Source organism: Ambystoma mexicanum, chromosome 1p (assembly GCF_040938575.1).
Source record: "Ambystoma mexicanum isolate Mex_15411 chromosome 1p, UKY_AmexF1_1, whole genome shotgun sequence".
Classification (NCBI taxonomy): Eukaryota; Metazoa; Chordata; class Amphibia; order Caudata; family Ambystomatidae; genus Ambystoma; species Ambystoma mexicanum.
Window position 1 is genome coordinate 1,031,006,151 of NC_090921.1, and position 21,148 is coordinate 1,031,027,298.

The 21,148-nt window shown below is 46.7% G+C and overlaps 1 protein-coding gene across 1 annotated transcript in view; it reads left to right on the top strand.

Moving 5' to 3' along the window:
* Window positions 1-21,148, top strand: part of LOC138447679 (anoctamin-10-like) — a 221,506-nt gene that overhangs the window by 22,631 nt on the left and 177,727 nt on the right. Inside the window, exon 2 of the mRNA XM_069603947.1 lies at window positions 8,827-9,006. Within this exon, the coding sequence (XP_069460048.1) occupies window positions 8,862-9,006 (145 nt within the window). The 5' untranslated portion in view covers window positions 8,827-8,861. The remainder of the gene's footprint in view (window positions 1-8,826; window positions 9,007-21,148) is intronic.

Genomic DNA, 21,148 nt, shown 5'->3' on the forward strand with positions numbered 1-21,148 from the left:
GGCCCTACAATCCTTCCCGCCGAAATTTCTTTGTTCAATTTTTGTCTTACCACCTCAACATTTTCTTTGGCTGACTTCCGACCCTTGGGCCCTGGTACCCCAATCTGAAACCTTGACTAAACCCTTCACTCAAAATCTTCGCCCCTTCCCTGTCTGGATAAAATTGTAACCATTTCTGCAGCACCCCCACTTTAATTGGCGTAGAAGCTTTTCCCCACAACCCCTCTACCTGAACCTCTCCCCCTCCCCCTGTCTCCCTGTTGGAAACACTGCGTAAGAGGGTGCTTTCCTCCACACTTGCTACACTCATGCCTAAACCTACACAGGGTCCTTGTGCAGCCGTCCTTATTAAACGCCCAACATGCTGCTGAGGACTGCCCTCTGCCTCCTCCCCCTGCCCCCTGCCCCCTCATGGGTGGGGCGACCAAGAAAGGGCCGGAAAGGCACCGGCAGCCCACTTGCTGTGTGCAATGTCGGGGCAGGCCTCGTTGGCGCCATCCATTGCAGCCAAAGATCCATGTCTATCTCCCCCCAGACCGCCTGACTGTCCTCTGCCATTCTCGCTCTGAATTCCTCATCATACCTTACCCAGGCAAAGCCCCCAAAACTCGTGAAAGCCTTCCTAATTACGTCCATATATTTAAGTAGGGCCACACAACGCTCCGGGAATTTTTCACAATAAACACTGGCATAAATGATAAATGCCGACGTCCAATTCTCAATAGTCACCGGGACCCTTGGCCGCGAAGCCAATTCCCTCTCTTCTTCTTTCGACCCCTCCTTAGCTCTCACTTCCCTATGGAGCAATTTAAAAACATCTACAAATTCCCCCCGCCTGAATCTTCTCCCTGGTTGCTGCCATCAAGTGCGCCCCCAACGGTTTTGTTATCCCCATGTATGGCAGCTTTTTCTCGTTCCTTTCACTTCCAACTCCTTTTCTTTCCCAGCTTGCCCCTCGAGCACCAATGTCTCCACCACCTTGTCCGTTTGGACCTCCACTGAGCAAGTGCCCTTCTCAACCCCCAAGGCTCCAATGGCCTGTACCCCCGCGTCTTTCCTCAACCCTTGCAATCCAGATCCTTCATTTCCCGTCCCCCCTCTTGTGACCCCTCTCTGCCATGCAGCTGACCATTCCCTTTCCCGCTCACCTCTTTCCACACCTGCCGTCTGCGGTCTGGCGTCCACACCGATGCTCCTCATCTCTTTTCTTAGAGGGCTCCTACTGCGGGGACAAAACATGTCAGCAGACTCACCCAGCCAACAGTTCCCCCGCCCTCTTGCCCCCCGACCACCCTGCACCTGCCTTTCCAGATCCCACCACCAGCTTCTTCTCTCCTCCCCCCTTTCCCCTACCGCCCTATAACCTTCCACCTCCCATTGCCCCACATAATCCTCCAAACCCTTCATCACCCCTCAAATACCATTGTGGATGCGAGCTCGTGCCCCAGTCGAGTTGATCTTCCTCTTGCGAGCCTGGGGCGTCTGCCCCGCCACTCCTTTGACGTCTTCTCGGCGGGGCCGCGGAAACCCCTGCCTGGTCCTCTTCTCTCGGGCGAGGCGTTCCGACCTCCACCCTGGAGTCCTCATTGCTAGGGGCCGTGCTGCACCCTCTAGGCTCTCCATGCGCTGACCGAGGAGGGGCCGTTCTAAAACCCTCTACCTCCACCTGACCAGCGGGGGCTGCGCAGTGCCCTCCGCCCTCACTCCTACCCGGGGGGGCCGTTCCGTGCCCCACCCTAACCTCCTCCATTGATGGGGACCTCTCACTCCTTCTCCCACCTGCACTCTTCTGCAGGTATTTACCCCCTCTTCCCTTCTGCCCTGCCACCCCCTTCTGCGCCCCATCACTGTCCCCCGCTGTGGTTCCCTTGAGCCACCTCCTTTTGAGCACTCCCAGATTCCCTAGGGCTATCATTCACTCCATCCCTAGATGGCTGCCCACCCGAAATCATTTCTCCCCCGGACGCCCTCCTGTCTATCTCCCTCCTCCTCTTCCTGCCCCTGGATTCCCACACCTCCCCTCTCCCCGCCGCGGGGGTGCAAGCCACCACTGCCGCGAGAGCCCCATCAGCTGCAGCTCTAAGCTGTGGCCTACCCCCACTTGTCTCCCCCTCACCCGTGACCTCCCCCACCGCCCCCTCCAGCTGGGCCTTAGATGCCCTGCTGATGATTTCCAGGGCCTCCCTCAGGGCCCTAGCATCAACCAGCCCCTTCTTGCTTGCTCCTTGGCCTACCATCGTGCACCACTAATCTGATAGCGCACTAAAATATGCCCTTTGTCGCTCACTAGCTAATTACGCCCCCGATTAATTAATTAATTAATTTATTATTTTATTTGCCCCACCTCAAAATACCCCTCTCCTAAAGAAAACCCCTCTCCTAAAGAAAACCCCTCTCCTAACTCCACTTCTTCCCACGAGAATAGCACCCCACCCAGGAGCCCCCACTACTGATGCCGAGAATCACCAATATCTCCCCTTTTTGAAAACCCTGTAAAACCAAGATGAAAAAATCACTTAGCACAACCCGACCTGCCCCCTGGTGGCACACGAGATGCACCGCACTACCAGCAGTCACCAGAAAAAATAGAGCGGCCCCTTTAAGATGACTGGTCTGCTCCCTCTGACAGAAGGCTGCTACCGCACCGAGACACGTCAAAAAGACAGGGCCACCTGGGCTCTGCTAACCACCCCCAGCCGACACCCCCTAAAACCAGGAGGTCCCGGGCAGAGAGGAACCGGTGCCGTGGGAAGAGGGAAAAGAAGTGTCCCCAGATCCCTGCACGGAAAGGCTTACATATGACTGCCCAAACCCAGGCCTGCGCTCCCCGACTCCCGAGCGCAGGAGGAAGAAAAAAGAGATGGGCCCTGCGAAGAATCCCCGCTCCCACACGGCAACCCGGATCCCAAGAAGACCGAAGACTGGGAAGGCCAAAAACCGTCCAAAAACCCGACCGCCCTACAGGACACAGATAACGCCAGCGGCGGCTCAGGTAAGGAGGGGGGGGGGGGGGTAACTTATTTACGATACCCCCGACTAGGCGAAAATCGTTTCAATTGTTTTTTCTTTTTTGTTTTTTTTATTTACTATAACTATATATTAAATACCTACCACTATACCAACCGCCCCCAGTTACTCCCAAAATACCCTACCTCACCTGCTCTAACCTCGACACACTAGCCCAGCTGACTCAGGGAAGGCTCGGGAGCAGGCAACAGGACTTGACAATCGCCAAGTTCAACCGTCACCTGCCTCCCGAACCTTCCCCGGCCCCTTAAATACCCTGGTGAGGCGCTCTGCCCCCACGGCCACTCGCTGGCCGTGTGCAGCGCCAAAAACCTCCCCGGGGGGAAACGCTTCGTGTTCCCACCGGCCCCCCCTAGTTCCATACCTCCTTAAGTTTGAGCGTGAATGCTTTTTGCCAGGATTTCAGTGAGGCTTTCAGTCTTTTGAGGTCTTTCAAAGTCGCTATGCATCTTTCCATACATACGTGCCAGGCAGCGATCTTGCCACAGATATCTGTATTGGGTTTGTCCCACAGTGGGGGATCACGCATCTGCTAGGTGGCCCAGCGTAATCGTGTGTGTGGCAAGACTGCGGAAGCGGGGAATTATTGGCCCTCCTTGACCCTCCAAATTCCTCTTCTGAGGTTGCCATCACAGAGCGGGATGCCCCCCCATAACCCACAGTTCCCTTGAAGCCGTTCCACAGCCACTGGAAAGTGACCTCAACACGCCCTCCATAAGTAAGAAACGGGGAGGACAGACCCATTCTGAACAGGCCGACTTAACTTCTCTCTATCTCTCGAATGAACAGAGCAGACCCAGGAGTTAGTGTTGGCTATCCTTTACCCTCCTGTCCCTCACCCCACTGTGTCATCATATGTGCAGGTTGCATGCAAGGGTGGGCATGGGTTTGTGTGAGACATCCTATCCATTTCCTGGTCCTACTCTCAAAGACCCATGTGTCCCGCAGCCCATCCAAGCTAAGATTAAACCCTGACTTAACGACCAGAATTTAAGGATGGGGAAAAAACAATAGTAAAGATTGATATCTCCCAAATACTTTAAACGAGCAGTTTCATGTTCTATTGCATCTCTTCTACCACTCGTTCACAATGTCTTATTGTACCATCAGATATTTTCAGAACATTTTTTTTCGGCTTCCAACTCTTCTAAATTCTTGGGTCTAGTCTCAATCCCTTTGGTTTATTTTGCAAGATTTATAGAAGAAGCAGTGACCTGCGTGTTGTCGATTTTGTCAAGGGTGAACGAGAAATCCCAGATCTCTTTGGTGTTGGATTTGAGGCACGGGTGCCCGTTGTTACTGATCCGGCCAAGTCTTACTATAAACCCTCTGGCAATACTACTTAGGCAATAGTACATTGGCGGGGTGTATCCTATTGAGACACTGTACATCTGTATCTCGCTCTATGGGCCTCATTACGACCCTGGCGCTAATGGGTTAACGGCGCCGTAAAAGGCTGTGGCGCCGTTAACCCATTAGCGCCTGTTTACGAGGTCCCTTTGCGGGACCCGACCTTAACGGCTGGTTTACACCAGCCGTTAAAGTAGGGACCTGCAAAGGGACCTTGGTGCTAAGTACGGTACCGCAATTTGCGGTACCGTACTTAGCGCCTTCCCCATTCCCATTGAGCCCTATGGGGCAAAAATGGGAATGGGGAAGGGCCATGGAGGAAGGGAGGAAGGGGGAATTACCGCCCCACCAACCTTGTAATGAGGTGGTAATTCCCCCTTTCCCCTTTCTCCATGGCGGAGTCAGTAAGTTACCGGCATGGACCATGGTGCCATTAGCACTATGGTTTTCCGCCTGGGTCGTAATGAGGCCCTATGTGTGAGACATAGAGGCTCATTACAGTTTCGCCGGTCTGCAATAAAGGCTGGTACAATTGCGGGTAATTCCAGCACCAGCATTTTTATCGGACAGTGGAAACTTATGTTTGCCGGTGGGGGATACGGATCTACCTCCAGGCATTACCAGCCTGTAGATCAGACCCCCCACTGGCAGAAAAATGACGCAATTGCCTCCATGGAGACCTGTCGGATTCCATGAAATGGGGAGTTACCGGCATTCCCACCGCCCATAATATCCTGATATTACCAGGATAGCAGGCAGCGCAAATGCTAATTCCATTTTGGTGGCATCCTGCTGGAAATACCAGCACGATACTACCAAACACGTAATGACCCCTGACGGACCCCATAGGGATCTTCAGAATTTGTGCCGGCATGAAAATCCATGGCGGGAAAAAAATAGGAGCATTTGTACGGTAGAGTGGAAGGGAGGTGGCAGAAATGCAAGTTGTGTTTCGCTCCTCCTCTTTGCCATACAAATGAATAAAAATGAGCCGTGGCTCTGATGAAAAAGATCCACATTGTGGTTGAATGTTGGTCACAGCTGACGGTAGATGATGCATGTATCAATAAGCAGAGCATGTTTGGTCAGGCGAGATTACCCTCACATAATGTTACACAAAACTATAGAGTCTGAACCACCATGAGAAAGACTTGGACAGACTTTCCAAGACTGACAAGCACCTGTGTTATGGTCTATATGGTGATCACAGCTGATGTCCACCGCAAAAGCATCCATCTGGATTCTGTATGCACAACCGCAGGGAGATAAGCCGCACTAACCAGAGTGTTAAGTAACGGTGGTTAGATTTAGGCAAGGCACTAGACGAGGTGCACTGCGGCCATACATGTTCTTTATCCAGTAATATCTTGCTTAAACCTCAGCTGTGTTTGATCCACTGTAAAGGTGTACACATGTGTTATACTCCAGTGCAGCATAAGATATGTGAATCAGTGCCCGGTTCCTGTCCTAGAGCCATCCAGCATGCTCCCTGCATGGAGCCTGGGAATTCTCTGCTCTGAGAACATTTTAGGGCAATGTTTTTCTTGTCTTGGTCAAACTGTGAGTCATGACATACTCTGCACCAATCAGCTGTCTGTGAAGTTGTTTACTGATATATCAGTCCTCAACATCAAGTTCATACAAATTGCATTAGTATTGGCAAAATGAAGGCTTGCTATGAGCTGGACATGAAAATGTCCCCCTGGTATGGAGAATGGTTTTGTGTAACAGTTTATTTCAATGAGCTTGAAGCGGCCTATTGCCATCTGTTCATCCCCCAACAACGAGGTATCTGGTCCGATTTTCAAAGTTATCGACTGTGACCATTCTGGAATGCTGATGACTGTAACACCCTGGTGTGATGGCCCCACATGACAATCTTGCTCTCAATTGCTACCTCTACCATGTAAAGATGCAATGTGCAAATCATGTGCAGGGGGATTTTGGAGGTGATCAGCAAGCCAGGGTTTGGGCAGGGACATCAATTCAGTAAAATGCCAGGGGTAGTGGAAGTGACATCACATGACCCTTGACCTGTGATGACATCACAGGGAGTGGTGTCATTAGACCCCGCCCCCAAGTGACATCCCGGGAAGCGATGGAACATGACCTTTCACCCCTTGACAAAACAGGAAGTGGCATCACATAGCATCGTTCCTAAGTGCACTGTGAAAAATATGGTTATGATATCAATGTAATGATATACATTTCATACAAGAATGAATCACCATAGGTATCATTAATATCAGTGCGTATAGGCCTAAATTACCAAATTACTGTGAATGCAAGCAGGCATCCAAGGCCAAATGATAATAATGTGTTATTATATAGCACTTACACTTAAGCACTTTATATAGAACAAATATACACATGATATCACCCAACCTGTGTTGGTACTCATTTTATCAACCTTAGAAGGATGAAAGGCTGAGTTGGTCTTGCCGGGATTCGGACCTGCAACCTACAGATCACCCACACACATCACAGCAGCAAGCGTGCAACCCCCTGAGCTATCTGAACAGCTATAGTAAAATGAGCAATTACATGTCTGAATGTTGTCAAATTCAGAAAACAAATTACACTCTGTAGTGAATACCATTAAACTGGTACCTGAGTTTTAACAGCAGGCCAGTTCATCTGCAGGTCTGGTGCAAAGTTGGCCACATGTCAAGCCTGCAAGGATCTACTTTTCAGGCTTCAGAAGTTGGCAAAATACATACCATTGGGAGGGTTCATAATTGTATATTAATGAATTCAGAGTAGTACAGGGAAAGCAGCACACTCACACGGCATCCCGTACTCTGGGCACTCGCTACCTCATACATGTAAACAAACATCCTGAACAGGATGCCATGGAGATAGGAAAAATAGACACATTACAACAAAGCATTAATTGTGGCACAATTAAATCAAGGGCCACTTTATGTGCTATGGCCAAACATTTCTACACTGTACACAAGCTTTACAAGGATTTTGTCAAGTGACTGAGGACACAGAGATGGAATGTCTTGTGATGATCGTAACAGAGGCAACGGCAAAACAAAAACATGCTATAACTGCAACTTGCGAAAAGCAAAATACATAGTCCGAAATGGAATGTTATTCTACTCTAAATGTTTTTCTGAAGTTTTTGTCTGCATTGTGAATTTGAGGTGTAAGTGCCAGGCTATTATGTAAGTCTATGCAAAAAAGGACGAGCATACTCATCCTTGGCACTTAAGAGGTCAAGACCAGACTAAATTAGTGACTCGGCCCCTGAAGTGTGCCTGAAATAAACCTTTAATGAGTCTGGCAATTATTGTATAGAATTCCAGAAAGACACATTATTTGTTATTCCTATTCTTTCTTATTTAGGGTCACTGCTCAAAGTGTTACACTTGTGGAAACCCCTGTTTTTTTAAGAGGCCTGAACAAGAAAGCTAGACACTCCAGAGCCAAAGAGCCACATGGCGCTGGCCAAAAACAAAAACAATTTAAACTTTTTTTTAGGGGTAGCAAGGGAGACCTCAGGGGTAGCAAGGGAGACCTCAGGGGTAGCAAGGGAGACTGCAGTGGTCGCTGAGGGGTGGAGTCGGGGTTTTGTATTAAAAGGTTGTTCACTGAAATGCTGCTACATGTCGTCGTGAATGGGCAAAAAAATGTACTCCAGAAGAGTCGTTTTTAAATGTACTTTATTTGGGACTAGGGAGGTTTAGGATACATTCCAGCATAGCCTAGGGCTTTAGCTCCATCAGAAAGGTTCCTGTTTGGCCCTGGTGGAACAAATCATGGCACCAGGGTCCTCCTCAGGGGGTGGAGCGCCGAGCTGCTATATTGCCACAGGGCCGCTTGGCAGGGATATTGCGCCCACAACGCTATTTGTAAGGCCCACCAGGAGGCTAGTGGCCGACTCACTTCCTCCTGGTCCGAGTTTATAGTCCCCAGTTTCCTTTAGGAATAGCCTCCATGGTCGTGAACCTAACATGCTTTGCATGACTGAGGGTCTGACCTCACCAGCACTGAGAGAAGTCCCTCATACAATGCTGCTGGGGCAGTCTGAGAACTCCCCAGCAAGGCCGTTCGTACCCGAGAAGTCTCCTAACAGTTGACGATGAGACTGTTACCCAGAATCCCTGGGATGGGGGCGTGGGGGGGTCATAGCCATTGGCTACTCAGTCATCCACTGTACATGCACAGGTATTTAGGAGGTAGGTTTATGGTTGTGGGTTGTATGGTTTCGTTGAGGGCACATGACACTTGCCTGTACACTAGGCCAGTCCTCGTTTGTTTTTCTGACCTATCAAAGGGGCATATTGCTGTACCTTCTCTGGTACTTGATAGACATTTTCTGCTTGTAAGTAGTTATATGGCCAAGCTTGTCCCCGCGCAGCCCCAGCTGGTTGGCAGCATAGGCGGCTTCATGTACTGTACTGTTTGACCCCTGTCCTTGTTTTTTGTTTTTTCCTGCAGTCTGGCTTGCTGCTGCCTGAGCGCTGCCGGGCATCATGGGCTCCTGGACACCGGTTTCCTGTCAGTGCTGCCTGACGCCCACCATCCCATCGCTGGCGGCCATCCAGCTGCGCCACGCCCTGAAACCCGAAGCCAAGCGGTGGTTGATATCGAGGCTGGAGGGGAGGAAGAAAGATGGCGGTAAGCGGCTGCGCAGTGTTTGCAGACACCTCATGCAGCTAGAGATAAGAGAAGAACTTATCTCTGCTGGACTTTGGCTCCATGTTCACTCGCACAGCTGCCAGAAATTGCTCTTTTACAAGCAGCGTCTGTCATTGGCTGCACAGGCCAATGCAAATGCTAATGGCATCAGATCAGAGAAAGCTCTCCTGGAAGTTTCACACGTCCCATGTCAGATACATGCACTGGCCCCCTTTCCCACGCACTCCATAGTAGAGGGGTACCAATTTCAATTTGCATGCTACTATTCGGGCCAGTGGTGGGTGGTATATTTTTTAACTGGGGGGTGGCGTAAATATATGTCCCCGATATGCCACAGCGACCGAACGTAGCGAGGGAGCCCGGACCACCCAAGTGGGTTTGCTGGGGTTCTCACCCTGATAAAAAAAAATGTAAATAATCGGTTAAAATCGTGCACTTTAGAGTACACTTTTTAGAAAAATAGGATAAAAAGCCATACAGTTTGCAATTGGTTTTGTAGGGTAACTCATGAAAAAATGCAATAGATGCAAGCCACCAACAGTGCACAGGAGCATGTCTCTGACACATTTTCATGATGCCTTTTCGCACAATATGTATATGCCAGTTTAAAAATGTTTCACACTGGCTGTGCCCATACATGCCCATGTTTGTTCTGCCAAAATATGGCAGTATCTCCATATAAGAACATTCTCCAGTTGGCTTTACCATTAAACATGCATGTCAAAGTATGAACACATGTCCCAACTGACTGTACTAGAATGCCAGTCGAGCTATATAATATACATAATAACACTTATCATGCTTACTTTATCAAAGATGTCCAATACAAAATGTCATACTGCAATTAGAAATGGCTAGACTGGTTGCTTACAAGTCTTGCTTCATAATGACACTTATCATGCTTGCTTTACCAAAGATGCCAAATACAAAATGTCATCACAATCATAAATGACTAGACTGGCTGCATTGAAATGCCAGTCTGGCTACATAATACCACTGATTGGTGCTTGCTTTATCAAAGATGCCCAATACAAAATGGCATGCCTCAGTAAGAAATGGTTAGACTGGTTGCGTAAAATATGCCAGTCTCGCTTCGTAATAATACTCATCATGCTTGCTTTACCAAAGATTCCCAGTACAAAATGTCATACCACAATAAAAAAAATAAAAATGGCTAGAGTGGCTGCATTGAAATGCCAGTCTAGCTACACATTAACACTTATCATGCTTGTTTTTATCAAAGATGCCCAATGCAAAATTTCAGGCCACCAAAAGAATACCACTGATCATGATTACATTATCATAGCTGGCCAATATACAATGTCATACCACAATAAAAAATGGCTAGACTGGCTGCATTAAAATGCAAGTTGATATACATAATAACACGTATCACGCTTGCTTTATCAACCATGCCCAGTAAAAATAGCCATGGTGTGCCAGCGCCTTGCACTCAGACATAATCACATTAATGATAAATGTGATTATGTGTGACTGTGAGGCACTTGGAGGGGCAGACGCGTGTCAGGATCCGGGTCCCAGGGTACAGCCAATGCAATTTTTATTGGGCATAGATGCCAAGGAAAAACTGCCAGCCCACCCCCTGAGGCCTTGAGAACCTCACAGGCACACATGAATTGTGTGCGTGCGAGGTGCTGGGAGACCCAGTCATGGTATTTTTTACTGGGCGTCTATCAGATGCCCATTAATAAATGTCATTCCTTCCCTCATTTCCCTCCAGTGCCTCACATGCACAGATAATCAATTGTGTGTACATAGGAGGCACTGGGGGATTAGGGGTCAGGCTTGACATTGCATGTGAGGCGCTAGGAATCCCAGCGGACTGGGCTGGCATTCTTTACTGGGCATGGGCAGTAAAAAAAAACATACTGGCCCCCTGGGCCCGAGTGCCTCACACGCACATGATGAATGTGATTGTGTGTATGGGAGGCACTGGGGGGTCAGGCATGTTTTTTATTGCTGGACATTATCATAGATGCCCAGTAAATAAAATTACACGCCCCCTGATGCCCAGTAAATAAAATGACACGCCTGTCCCCTGAGTCCCGAGCTCCTCAGGCATGTTTTTTATTACTGGACATCTATCATAGATGCCCAGTAAATAGAATTACACGCCCCCGGATGCCCAGTAAATAAAATGACACGCCTGTCCCCTGGGTCCCGAGCTCCTCACACACGCACACAATCAGTGTGGGTATGTGTGTGTGTGTGCCAGGCACTCGGAGTCCAGGGGCGGGGATGGTATTTTTGAATGGATATCTATCATAGATGTCCAGTAGAAAAATACCATGCCTGTCCCCTCGGCCCCACAGCACCAAACACACACAATCAACGTGATTATATGTGTATGCGAGGTGCCAGGGAGCCCAGTGGGCAGGCATGGTATTTTTGACTACACATCTATGACAGATGTTCATTAAAAAAATGCCATGCCTGTCCACTTGGCCCCACAGTGCCACACACACACACACACACAATTAAAGTGATTATGTGTGTATGCAAGGTGCTGTGGGTCTAGGGGGTCAGGTATGGTATTTTGTTCTAGACATCTATCATAGATGTCCATTAAAAAAATACCATCCCTGTCCCCTGGGCCCCACAGCTCCTCAGCCGGAGAGCTGATTTTGGCCGGTGGGGAGGGTGATTGTGCAACAAAGGCATTTTTAAAATGCCTTTGTTGTAAATACCTCCTACCCCCACTCACCAAAATCAGCTCAGACCAGCACAAACAACCACACACACTCACACAACATACACACAGGCAGCACTTGCTGTCTCATTCACACGAGCACCCATCATGCACTCGCTCATAACACAAGCAAACATGCATCTATACACATATTTAAATAATAAATAAATGAAGATATAAACAGAGACATTTAAACAACATGCACACAGCAATTACGCTCTCATTCACACCAGCCTCCGTCACCACACATTCATTCACCTAGCAACACAAGCATGCACATTAATTCACCTAACCACACAAGCATGCACGCATCCATACACATAATTTAAATTAAAAAACATGAACATAAACAGACTTACCTTCTGCCACGTGTCTTTCCTCTCCAGTGCCCAGGCCACTGCTAGCATGAACAAGAATCAGGAAGCTTCCTGGTTTCTGCACATGCGTACAGGGGCCAGAGCGTTGGTGAGGAGACACCCCACTCCAGCCTGCTCTGTCTGTATGTGCGAAGAGGCTCAGGCGCACCCCATTGCACATACAGACATGCAGTTCCCCAGCCAGCATTTACAATGAGCCATGCAAAGCTGGGGAAGCAAAACACCCCCAGCCTTGCATGGCTCATTAAACTTACACAGCTAGGGAACTATAACTGTCAAAGCGAGTGTTTCTCTTTGACAGTTAAGAGCGCTCCCTCAGCTGAAAAAAAAAGCAGAGGGAGTGCTCATATTTCACTGGGCTGGCTCTTCCATAATGGGTGAGAGGGGGCCAAGACCCGGTGGGTTGACGCCCCTCACCCATCATGATCGAGCTGCCCCTGAGTCGGCATAAAAGTCACTCACCCATAGCATGAATGCACTCAGCAATGGCTAGTGGTGTGCCTGCCTGCACAGTACATTATCACCTTTCTAAAAGGGTTTCAATTGTTCGGATAGATAAATAGAACAATCATGTTTTCCTGTGCCCTAAAAAGTTGGTCTCTAAAAACATAATTTTCATAGGGAAGTGCACTGTTACTTTTAACCCTTCCAGTGCCGCTTTAGGGTTAACATTTTCAACTGGATTTCCTTGGTGTTAGGAGACAATCAGCCCCCAAACAATCCTGTCTTCCCACCAGCCCTAACCAGCAGAGGCAAAGGTGTGGGATTGAGGCAGGCTTGTCCAACTCCAGGCCTCAAGGTCCGGAATCCTGGCGGGTTTTCAGGATTTCCCTCAATAATATTCATGAGGAAATATTTGCATACATTTAGTATCACTGTATTAAAATTTCTCTCATGAATATTAATGAGTGGTATCCTGAAAACCCCGCATGGATCCGGCCCTCGAGACCTGGAGTTAGATCTGGAGAGTGTCAGATTGCAGGCCCCTATACTAAGGGCACGAAAGGGAGCCCTGCTGCGGAAAATTAAGCAATTGACTCACAGACAACATTCCACTCCATGCGTTTGTTGAGACTTTAAATTATCTGCTGCTGTGAATGAAAATGGCTGCATTTATTTGTATTTGTATTTTAGTAAATTTATATATTAGTCCACATTCTCTTAACATAACTTAAATTGAGTCATTTTCAATTCAATCTGTAAGGCTTGTCCAAGTAACTCCCAACTATACTGCTCCTAAAAACAAAATTGCACTATGAATAATTATTTTCTATGAATGTCAAGGGGCAATGGTTTAAGACTTGGTGAGAAACGTAACTCAGAAAAATAGTCCTAGCCCCCATAATTCAGAGCTAGTGTGAGTCATTACAATGTTAAGTAATTGCTGGACAGTTCCAAAGAGCTTTCTAAACCAGAACACATGTTCGCATCATTTGCAATGTTTCTACTCAAAGGAGCTTTTTTGGTCCTAGAGAAAAAGTTTTGAAAGAACCCACCCCCTAAGCTTTTCATCTGCAGGACACGGTTCTGGAACTTTTGAGCCATTGTCGATTGTCTCAATGGCCAGAATTCAGGACGTTTTGAGAGAAATTAAAAAGACATTGTGAATAACTTGAGCAGGGCGTGAACTGGTCCAAGGCACTGCCTGCATCATGTAGCAGGCAGGTCCCACATCACTTTCTATAATGTACCAAATGGCAAAAAAGATAGAAGGGTGGATGAATATAAAAAGGTGCACAGAGACAGAAAAACGGAGGGATAACAAGCAAAAGATATATGTTGGCACACTACTGCCCCCGTTTGTGGCTGTAATGAACATTAAAGGACTGCACCCAGGTAATTGACCAGAGGCCAAGCCACGGGTACATAGTGACAGTAAGCATCTGATAACCCAATGTAGAGCCCACCATCCGGGCCTATAATGGCGTTATAACATTGTTTGTATACCCACAGCTACTTTCCTCATTTCCAAGAGGAAACGCAAACTCCCACCCAGATATGACACAGTAGCAAAGCTATGTTAATCCAGACAGAGCCCCTCCAGATCTGTTCTCCTTCGACACTTGTACCCAGCCATGGCTAGTATCCGACTACAACCTGCCCTCTCCTCAACCTGTCAGAAAATCTCGACCCTCGCCACCACAATGCACCGAGGAACAGTTTATCCGTAGAAAGCAAAAAAAACGCTTAATTCAAGGTGCCAGTCCAGTTCCTCCACTTGTTCAGAGGTTCATGCAAGAAAGATTCCACTCCAGCCCTGTTAGTTTAGAAACTGCACGAAGAGCAGACCCTGTCGCCTCCTTTTGTGCCTTTGGCAGCTTAACTTCATACACACGCCCATTTGAGTGAGGTCGTGAGTGCAGTGCAAATAAAAGGCCTTCGCTTGCTCATGATGTGGAATCAGAAAAAATACAATATTACGGCTGTTACACCAAGCAAAGGAAAATACACCGACACAGGCTTGTAAAGATTCCCAGAATCTTTATTCCAAAACTGAACAGTATTCAACAAAGTACACAAATAGCTATTTGGCCGTCAATACATCACAGAGACCACCAGCAGGGTTCAATGTGAGCAGTGAACAGGATTTCCTAGCTAGACATCGACGCATTTATACAATTTGTAAAATGATGTCCAGCCCTCTTACAGGTTAATTATACACTGGGCTAGGGTCGCGCCAGGTTCACTTTCCTAATTTACATATCTCGTGCATGCGGTTTACTTTTGAATATATTTACTAACACACTCCATTATTCTTTAATTTAACATTTGCACTCTTTACATGCTATTTTAATACAGACCAAACAAATGTTTCACATATTATATTTGGATAGCATTACTGTTCTTGTATACTTGTAGTTTAACATTGCTAATTCAAGTAATCCCCTGCTCCCGAGGTCAACAAAGGACAAGGTCTACGTGACCCTAACATGTAGCCTGAAGGCAGGTTGGGCATTAACTCTCCTACCGAGGTTGGAGAGGTTAAGGCAAGAGCAAGGGCACACGAGACGGCCATTTTAGATTACAGGGTGACTTTGTATAAAAACCCCAAAATGGCGGTTCTAACCTAAAATGGAGGCTTGATTCAAGATGGCGGCTTACATCAATTTCTAAGGTCAAGACCTTGCCGTAGAGAGTTATTCGCGTACAATTTTAAGCAACTTGGCGTAGGGCAATATACATACAAATCGTTATAATAGGAGGCATAATTTAATATCCAGTTCGGCAAACCCTCCTTTTGGCCTATGCCAAGTGCTAACACTATTTCTGATCTGCTTGCAAGTAACTCCATACGTCATCGTCCATACACCCCGAATCATTGTCGGACATATCTATTGTTATTTGATCTGACACCAGAGTTTCTTTCAACACATACTCTTTGGAAACCTTCTTTGGGGCGTATATTTTATTTCCTAATACACTTGTTGCTTGCGTGCAACATCCCCCTAACACTGAGCATATACCAGGAAGACACTGTATACAACAACAAAGAAACAGAAAACTTCCCAAGATAATCAGCAGGGCTGAAAACAACTTCCATCCCCATGACCGTAGGAGGTCCCAAAACCATGTACCAAGTTCCCAGTTTCCCTCAGGAACATGTACTTCTGAACTAAGAACATGTAGATTTTGGATAGCCCTAAAGATTGTCGGAGAGGAGTCTGGTACGTAAATGCAGCAAGCGGACCCCACTAATTTACATACTCCACCTCGCTCTGCCAGGATGACATCTAATGCCATCCGGTTCTGAAGAGCCACTAATCTTATCGCTCTCTGTTCTAACGTCATATTATAGAGTATGTCAGTGGTCCGGTTGATGGTTCTCTCCAATACTCTCGCTAGTCCCCTGATATCTTCTGAATTCGTAATTTGCTCAAAAAATGGCACAAAGGATTTCATAATATCTCCTAGAGTTTGCGCTGGAGTATCCCCTTTTACACCTCGTCGTGGACGAGTCTTTGAAATTTCTACAGTACTGGCAATAAATACCCCAGGTAATAGAATTCATAAATAACAGGTTCCTTTCCAATCCCTGGGCAACCATGGAAATGCCACATCACCGCAAACAAAATTGACAGGTTTGCCTACGTACAGAGGTCTGTTTTCACTAGTCAAATTCGCAACATTGGTGCACTTTCTAAAATTACCCATGGACCATGTTCCATTCCTCTGTATGCAGAAGGATACTGAATCGGGGCTATGAGTAACAGAATAAGATGGAGGTGTGTCATCCTTATTGCCTATAGGAGCCATTTTGAAAGAGATTAAAGACTGAAAGGGACGAGACAATCTATCAGAGGGCCTAACAGAAGCAACGTTTGGCTTACTTCTATTTGCAAAAAGCGAGCATCCCAGGGGCATCAAAACATTCTTTTCAAAACTATTTAAATTTGTACCATCAAAGTTCCCTGAGATGCTGTCATTCCATCGACCAAAAAATAGTGCTCTAAGAGAAGCGTAGCAGGCAGTTGTCAAAGGTAAGGGATAAATATACCAACCTAGCCCCTTATCCCCATGTTGCGGCAGATGTGTACAGATCCAGCAATTGGTCTTATTAAAAATTGCATGAGTGGCATTCATTATTAACAAAAGGATATTATTCTGATAGTTCCGTCTATGCAAAGGATCCCTAGGCGACAAAGTATGCAATTGCACAGACGGAGTGGGAATAACAGATACATTTTCAGTAGGTGAAAAGTCCTCTAACGGATATGCTTCCTCAAGATCCATAACCCAAACCCAACAGTTACTAAAAATCCAGTAATTATCACGAAAAGGTAACAATATACTTTGGGGGTCTCCTTACATGCTTGATCATTGTCTCTGTTAGTCAAATGTTTATGTAAAAGTTCGGTACGAGCAGTAGCGAGTGCAGGCATTGTCGTCTGCAACCGAAAAAACACCAATTGTTTGTTTGCTGGCGACTCCAGTCGCGCCTCTTTTTAATGTCTTTCCCACAACCCTTAGCCGACAGAATCTTCCCGCACAGTCGGGCCAAAAAGGCAAGCCCTCAAATGATTTTCTCAGTCTCACAGTCAGGCCATGCTGTACGTTTACTTCCTTGGGCGCAAATTATATTTAGCAGTTTCTGGCGAGAACAAAGTGTTGTCACTTCCTCCTGGAAGTGGCGAATGGACGGAAATGGGATCAGAAAAGGATTGATCCGGGAGTTCCATTGTTGGGGAGTGTGGAGACAAGATGGCCGTTTTGTCCGGCCTTGCGGATTCTGAAGCGGTCTCCGATTCTCCCTTGTTGGTTGTTGCTGTTTCAGGCACGCTAGTTACAGCAGTGGGAAGGGTTTCTGTGTCTTCTGTATCGTATGGCACGGGCTGTGGGATCTGTTTGGTGTGCGTCGCATGGATCCAGTGTTTACGACCCGCTACCCGCACGGCAGTCTGGGTGACTAGCAGGACTTGGTAGGGACCCCTCCACCGAGGTGCAAGGCAAGACGACCTCTCAAAAACCTTCGGGAGAATCCAGTCTCCCGGTCGTAGACTGTAACCAGGACCCTCGTAGTGCACAGGTAATGCCTCTCGCACCTGGTGATAAATTGAAAACAGATTTTTAGTCAACTGGTTACGGTAATCTGAAAGAAGCACATTTTCTATATCCCGTAATGAGCGACTTTTTTGGCATACCCCAAATATTAGCAGATCTCCCCATTACCACCTCAAAGGGAGAGAGCCCAGTCTTAGTTTGAGGGGTTGTTCTCATCGACAGTAACACGATCGGTAAGGTGTCCGGACACTTTAGCTTGGTGCCAGCACACGTTTTAGCGAGTTTGTTCTTTATAATGCCGTTGTGCCTCTTCACTAATCCGGCACTTTGGGCATGTCTAGCTGAATGGAACTGCTTGTCAATCTGTAATCCTTTGCAAATTTGTAGGATTACAGTGGCAATAAAGTGTGGCCCATTATCTGACCAGATGACTCTCGGTCGCCCGAATCTAGGAAAAAACTCTTTCAAAAGAGTTTTTGCCGTGGTTACGGCCATTGCATCTCTAACCCGGAAGGCCTCAACCCACTTACTAAAGGCACAAATAACAACCAATACATATTTAAGATTGTTACACCGTTCCATTTCAATAAAATCAAAGTGAATAACCTCAAACGGGACAGAAGGTGGAGCGAAACGTCCTCTAGGATCGAGATACCTTTTCCTACATTGTGCTGCAAGCAAACCATGCAGTTCTGGACAAAACGTTCCGCAGTTTTGAAAACCTTATCATTGCCCCATACACTGTGTAGCATTTTTGTCAATTTCCGCGCACAAACATGTGTCGGACCATGAGCCATAATAACCATCATTGTAATGTAGGCGTCAGGGAGTAACCATTTCCCTTCAATATTGTCTACCCAACACCCATCGTCAACCAATCTCCCTGCACCCTCGATCCATCTCTTAGTTTCCTCTATGGTAGCATCTGCTTGAATATCTTTTACAGCATCGATACTTTCACCCAAAGTGCAAACATTTACAATTTCTTTTACAGCATACATTTCTGAACTGAAATCAGTGGCAGTCTGTTTAGGTATCTGATCGGCGAAAGCATTCCCTTTTCCTACATCATCTGCAACCTTTTGATGTGCTGAACATTTTATGATAGCTAACTGAACAGGGAGTGCAAGTGCTGAAAGTAATCGCACTATTAAAGTGCCATGCTGATTTTCGTTCCGTGCGAGGTCAAGAAACCTCGTTCTTTCCAAAGTCTACCGAAATTGTGGGCCACCCCAAAGGCATACTGACTATCAGTATATATATTCACTGTAAGCCCTTCAGAAAGTACACAAGCTCGGGTTAACGCTATAATTTCTGCGGCCTGCGCAGAGTTATGCATAATTCTTTTAGTTTCCACAACCGTGCTTAAAGTAGTAACAGCATAAGCAGCCGTGGATGTACCGTCTGGAAGTTTAAAACAAGAGCCATCACAAAATAGTTCTCCTTGTGGGCTATTCAAAGGCGTGTCTTTCAAATCGATTCTGCCTTTAGTCTCTTGTTCTGTCATATAAAGGCAATCGTGTGACGTATCGTCACCATCAACAGTATCTTGCGAGACAGGTAAAAGTTCAGCCGGATTTAATACACAACACCTCTGAATTTGAATGTGGGGGGCAAACAAGATTAGTTCATATCTTGTCAATCGTGCAGAAGTGAGGTGTTGCGTTTGAGTTCTATTCAATAGAATATCTACAGAGTGAGGTACCATTAGGGTTAACGCATGACCCAGGACCATTCCCTCACTCTGTTTTACAGACGCAGCAGCAGCAACAGCGCGCAAACATCTTGGCAAAGCGCATGCTACAGGATAAAAGGCGGAGGAATAGTAGCCGCACGGCATATTTTTCCCTCCATGTTCCTGTGTTAACACAGCCAAAGCACATCCATCACATTCATGCACAAACAATACAAAGGCCTTGTCATAATTCGGAGTTCCTAAAACCGGCGCTGAACACAGCGCGGATTTGAGCAAATCAAATGCTGTCTGGTGTTCCAAAGTCCATGGCAATGGCAAAGAAATGCCCTTCTTTGTCAAAGCCAGCATTGGTTTAATCGTTAACGAAAAGTTAGGGATCCACAATCTACAATAAGAAGCCATACCTATCAAGGCTCTAACTTCCTTTTGCGTATTTGGGACAGACATGCCAGAAATGGTCTTTATTCGTTGAGGTATTAACCGTCTTCCCTCCTTTGACAGGAGATAGCCTAAATAGGTGACCTCCTGACAACAATATTGTAATTTTGTAAGTGAAGCTTTGTGGCCATGTTTTGCTAGATGACAAAGCAACAACACGGTGCCTTCTTTACAGGCGCTCACAGAATCAGCAGCCAAGAGGAGGTCATCTACATACCGCAGTAATGTGCAAGTAGTAGGCAACTCGAGGGTATCAAGCTGCTCTTTCAATGCCCTACTATAAATACTTGGACTCTCAGTGTACCCTTGTGGTGCACGAGTGAATGTAAACGAGCGTCCACCTAGGGTAAACGCAAACCAATACCTGCTATCCTTGTGTATAGGAATACTGAAAAACGCGTTTTTAAGATCAACAACGCTAAAATGAGTGGCAGAAGCCAGAATCATGGTTAGTATCATTGTAACATCAGGTACAATAGGAAATTGAGGAGCCACAATTTTGTTAATAGCGCATAAATCAATTATAAAACGAAAGGGAATCGCATTATCACCTTTTTTGTATACTGGCAAAATGGGGCTGTTACATATGCTACCCGTAATCTCCTCAATTACTCCACGATGTACAAAATCAGAAACTATGCATTTCAAAGCCTGTTCGCCTTCAACTGAGATCTCATATTGCGGGATGCGAGGCAATTTTACTCCATGTTTCAAAATAATTTTAACAGGTTCAGTTTGAAGAATGCCCACATCATTATCATCAATTGCCCATAAGCATCCTGGGACATTACTGAATTCTGGCGGTAAAGGTCGAATCAAAAACTGGGAGGCGAGTGATTGCTGAAGTGTAATTGTTAGCCGAATTCCGTCCAGAGAACAATGTATTACTGCATGCAATGCCTTCAACAAATTTAACCCCAGCAAGTTCTCCCCACAGTTTGTGGTAAGTAGAAATGGACACTGTTACGTGAAGGGACCCAGTGTTATTGGTACCGGCAAAGAGACCAAACAAACTACAGGTGTGCCTGAAAACCCTACGGAAACGTTGGACTGCCCTGACAGGGGAATATTTGGAACCCGTGAATGATCAATGGAACATTTCTGTGCTCCCGTATCTACTAAAAATAGATGCTTTCTATTTCCCACCGCCATCTGAACGTAGGGGCCTTTCTGATGAACGGGAATAGGCGTAGGTTCCAAATCCTGCTTCGGGCAATCCTAGCGAAACAGAATATTATCAAAAGGAAGCCCTTCAGAGAGGTACGCGGCAGAAGGGTGATCAAAAATGTTTCTATTATCCACATTCGAAAGCTTATCTTGTGAAGGAGGTTGCTGTGTTTCTGGTGTAAACTGACCTCTGCCAGGGCCCCCTGCACCTGGGCGACCTCTGGATCGTCTACC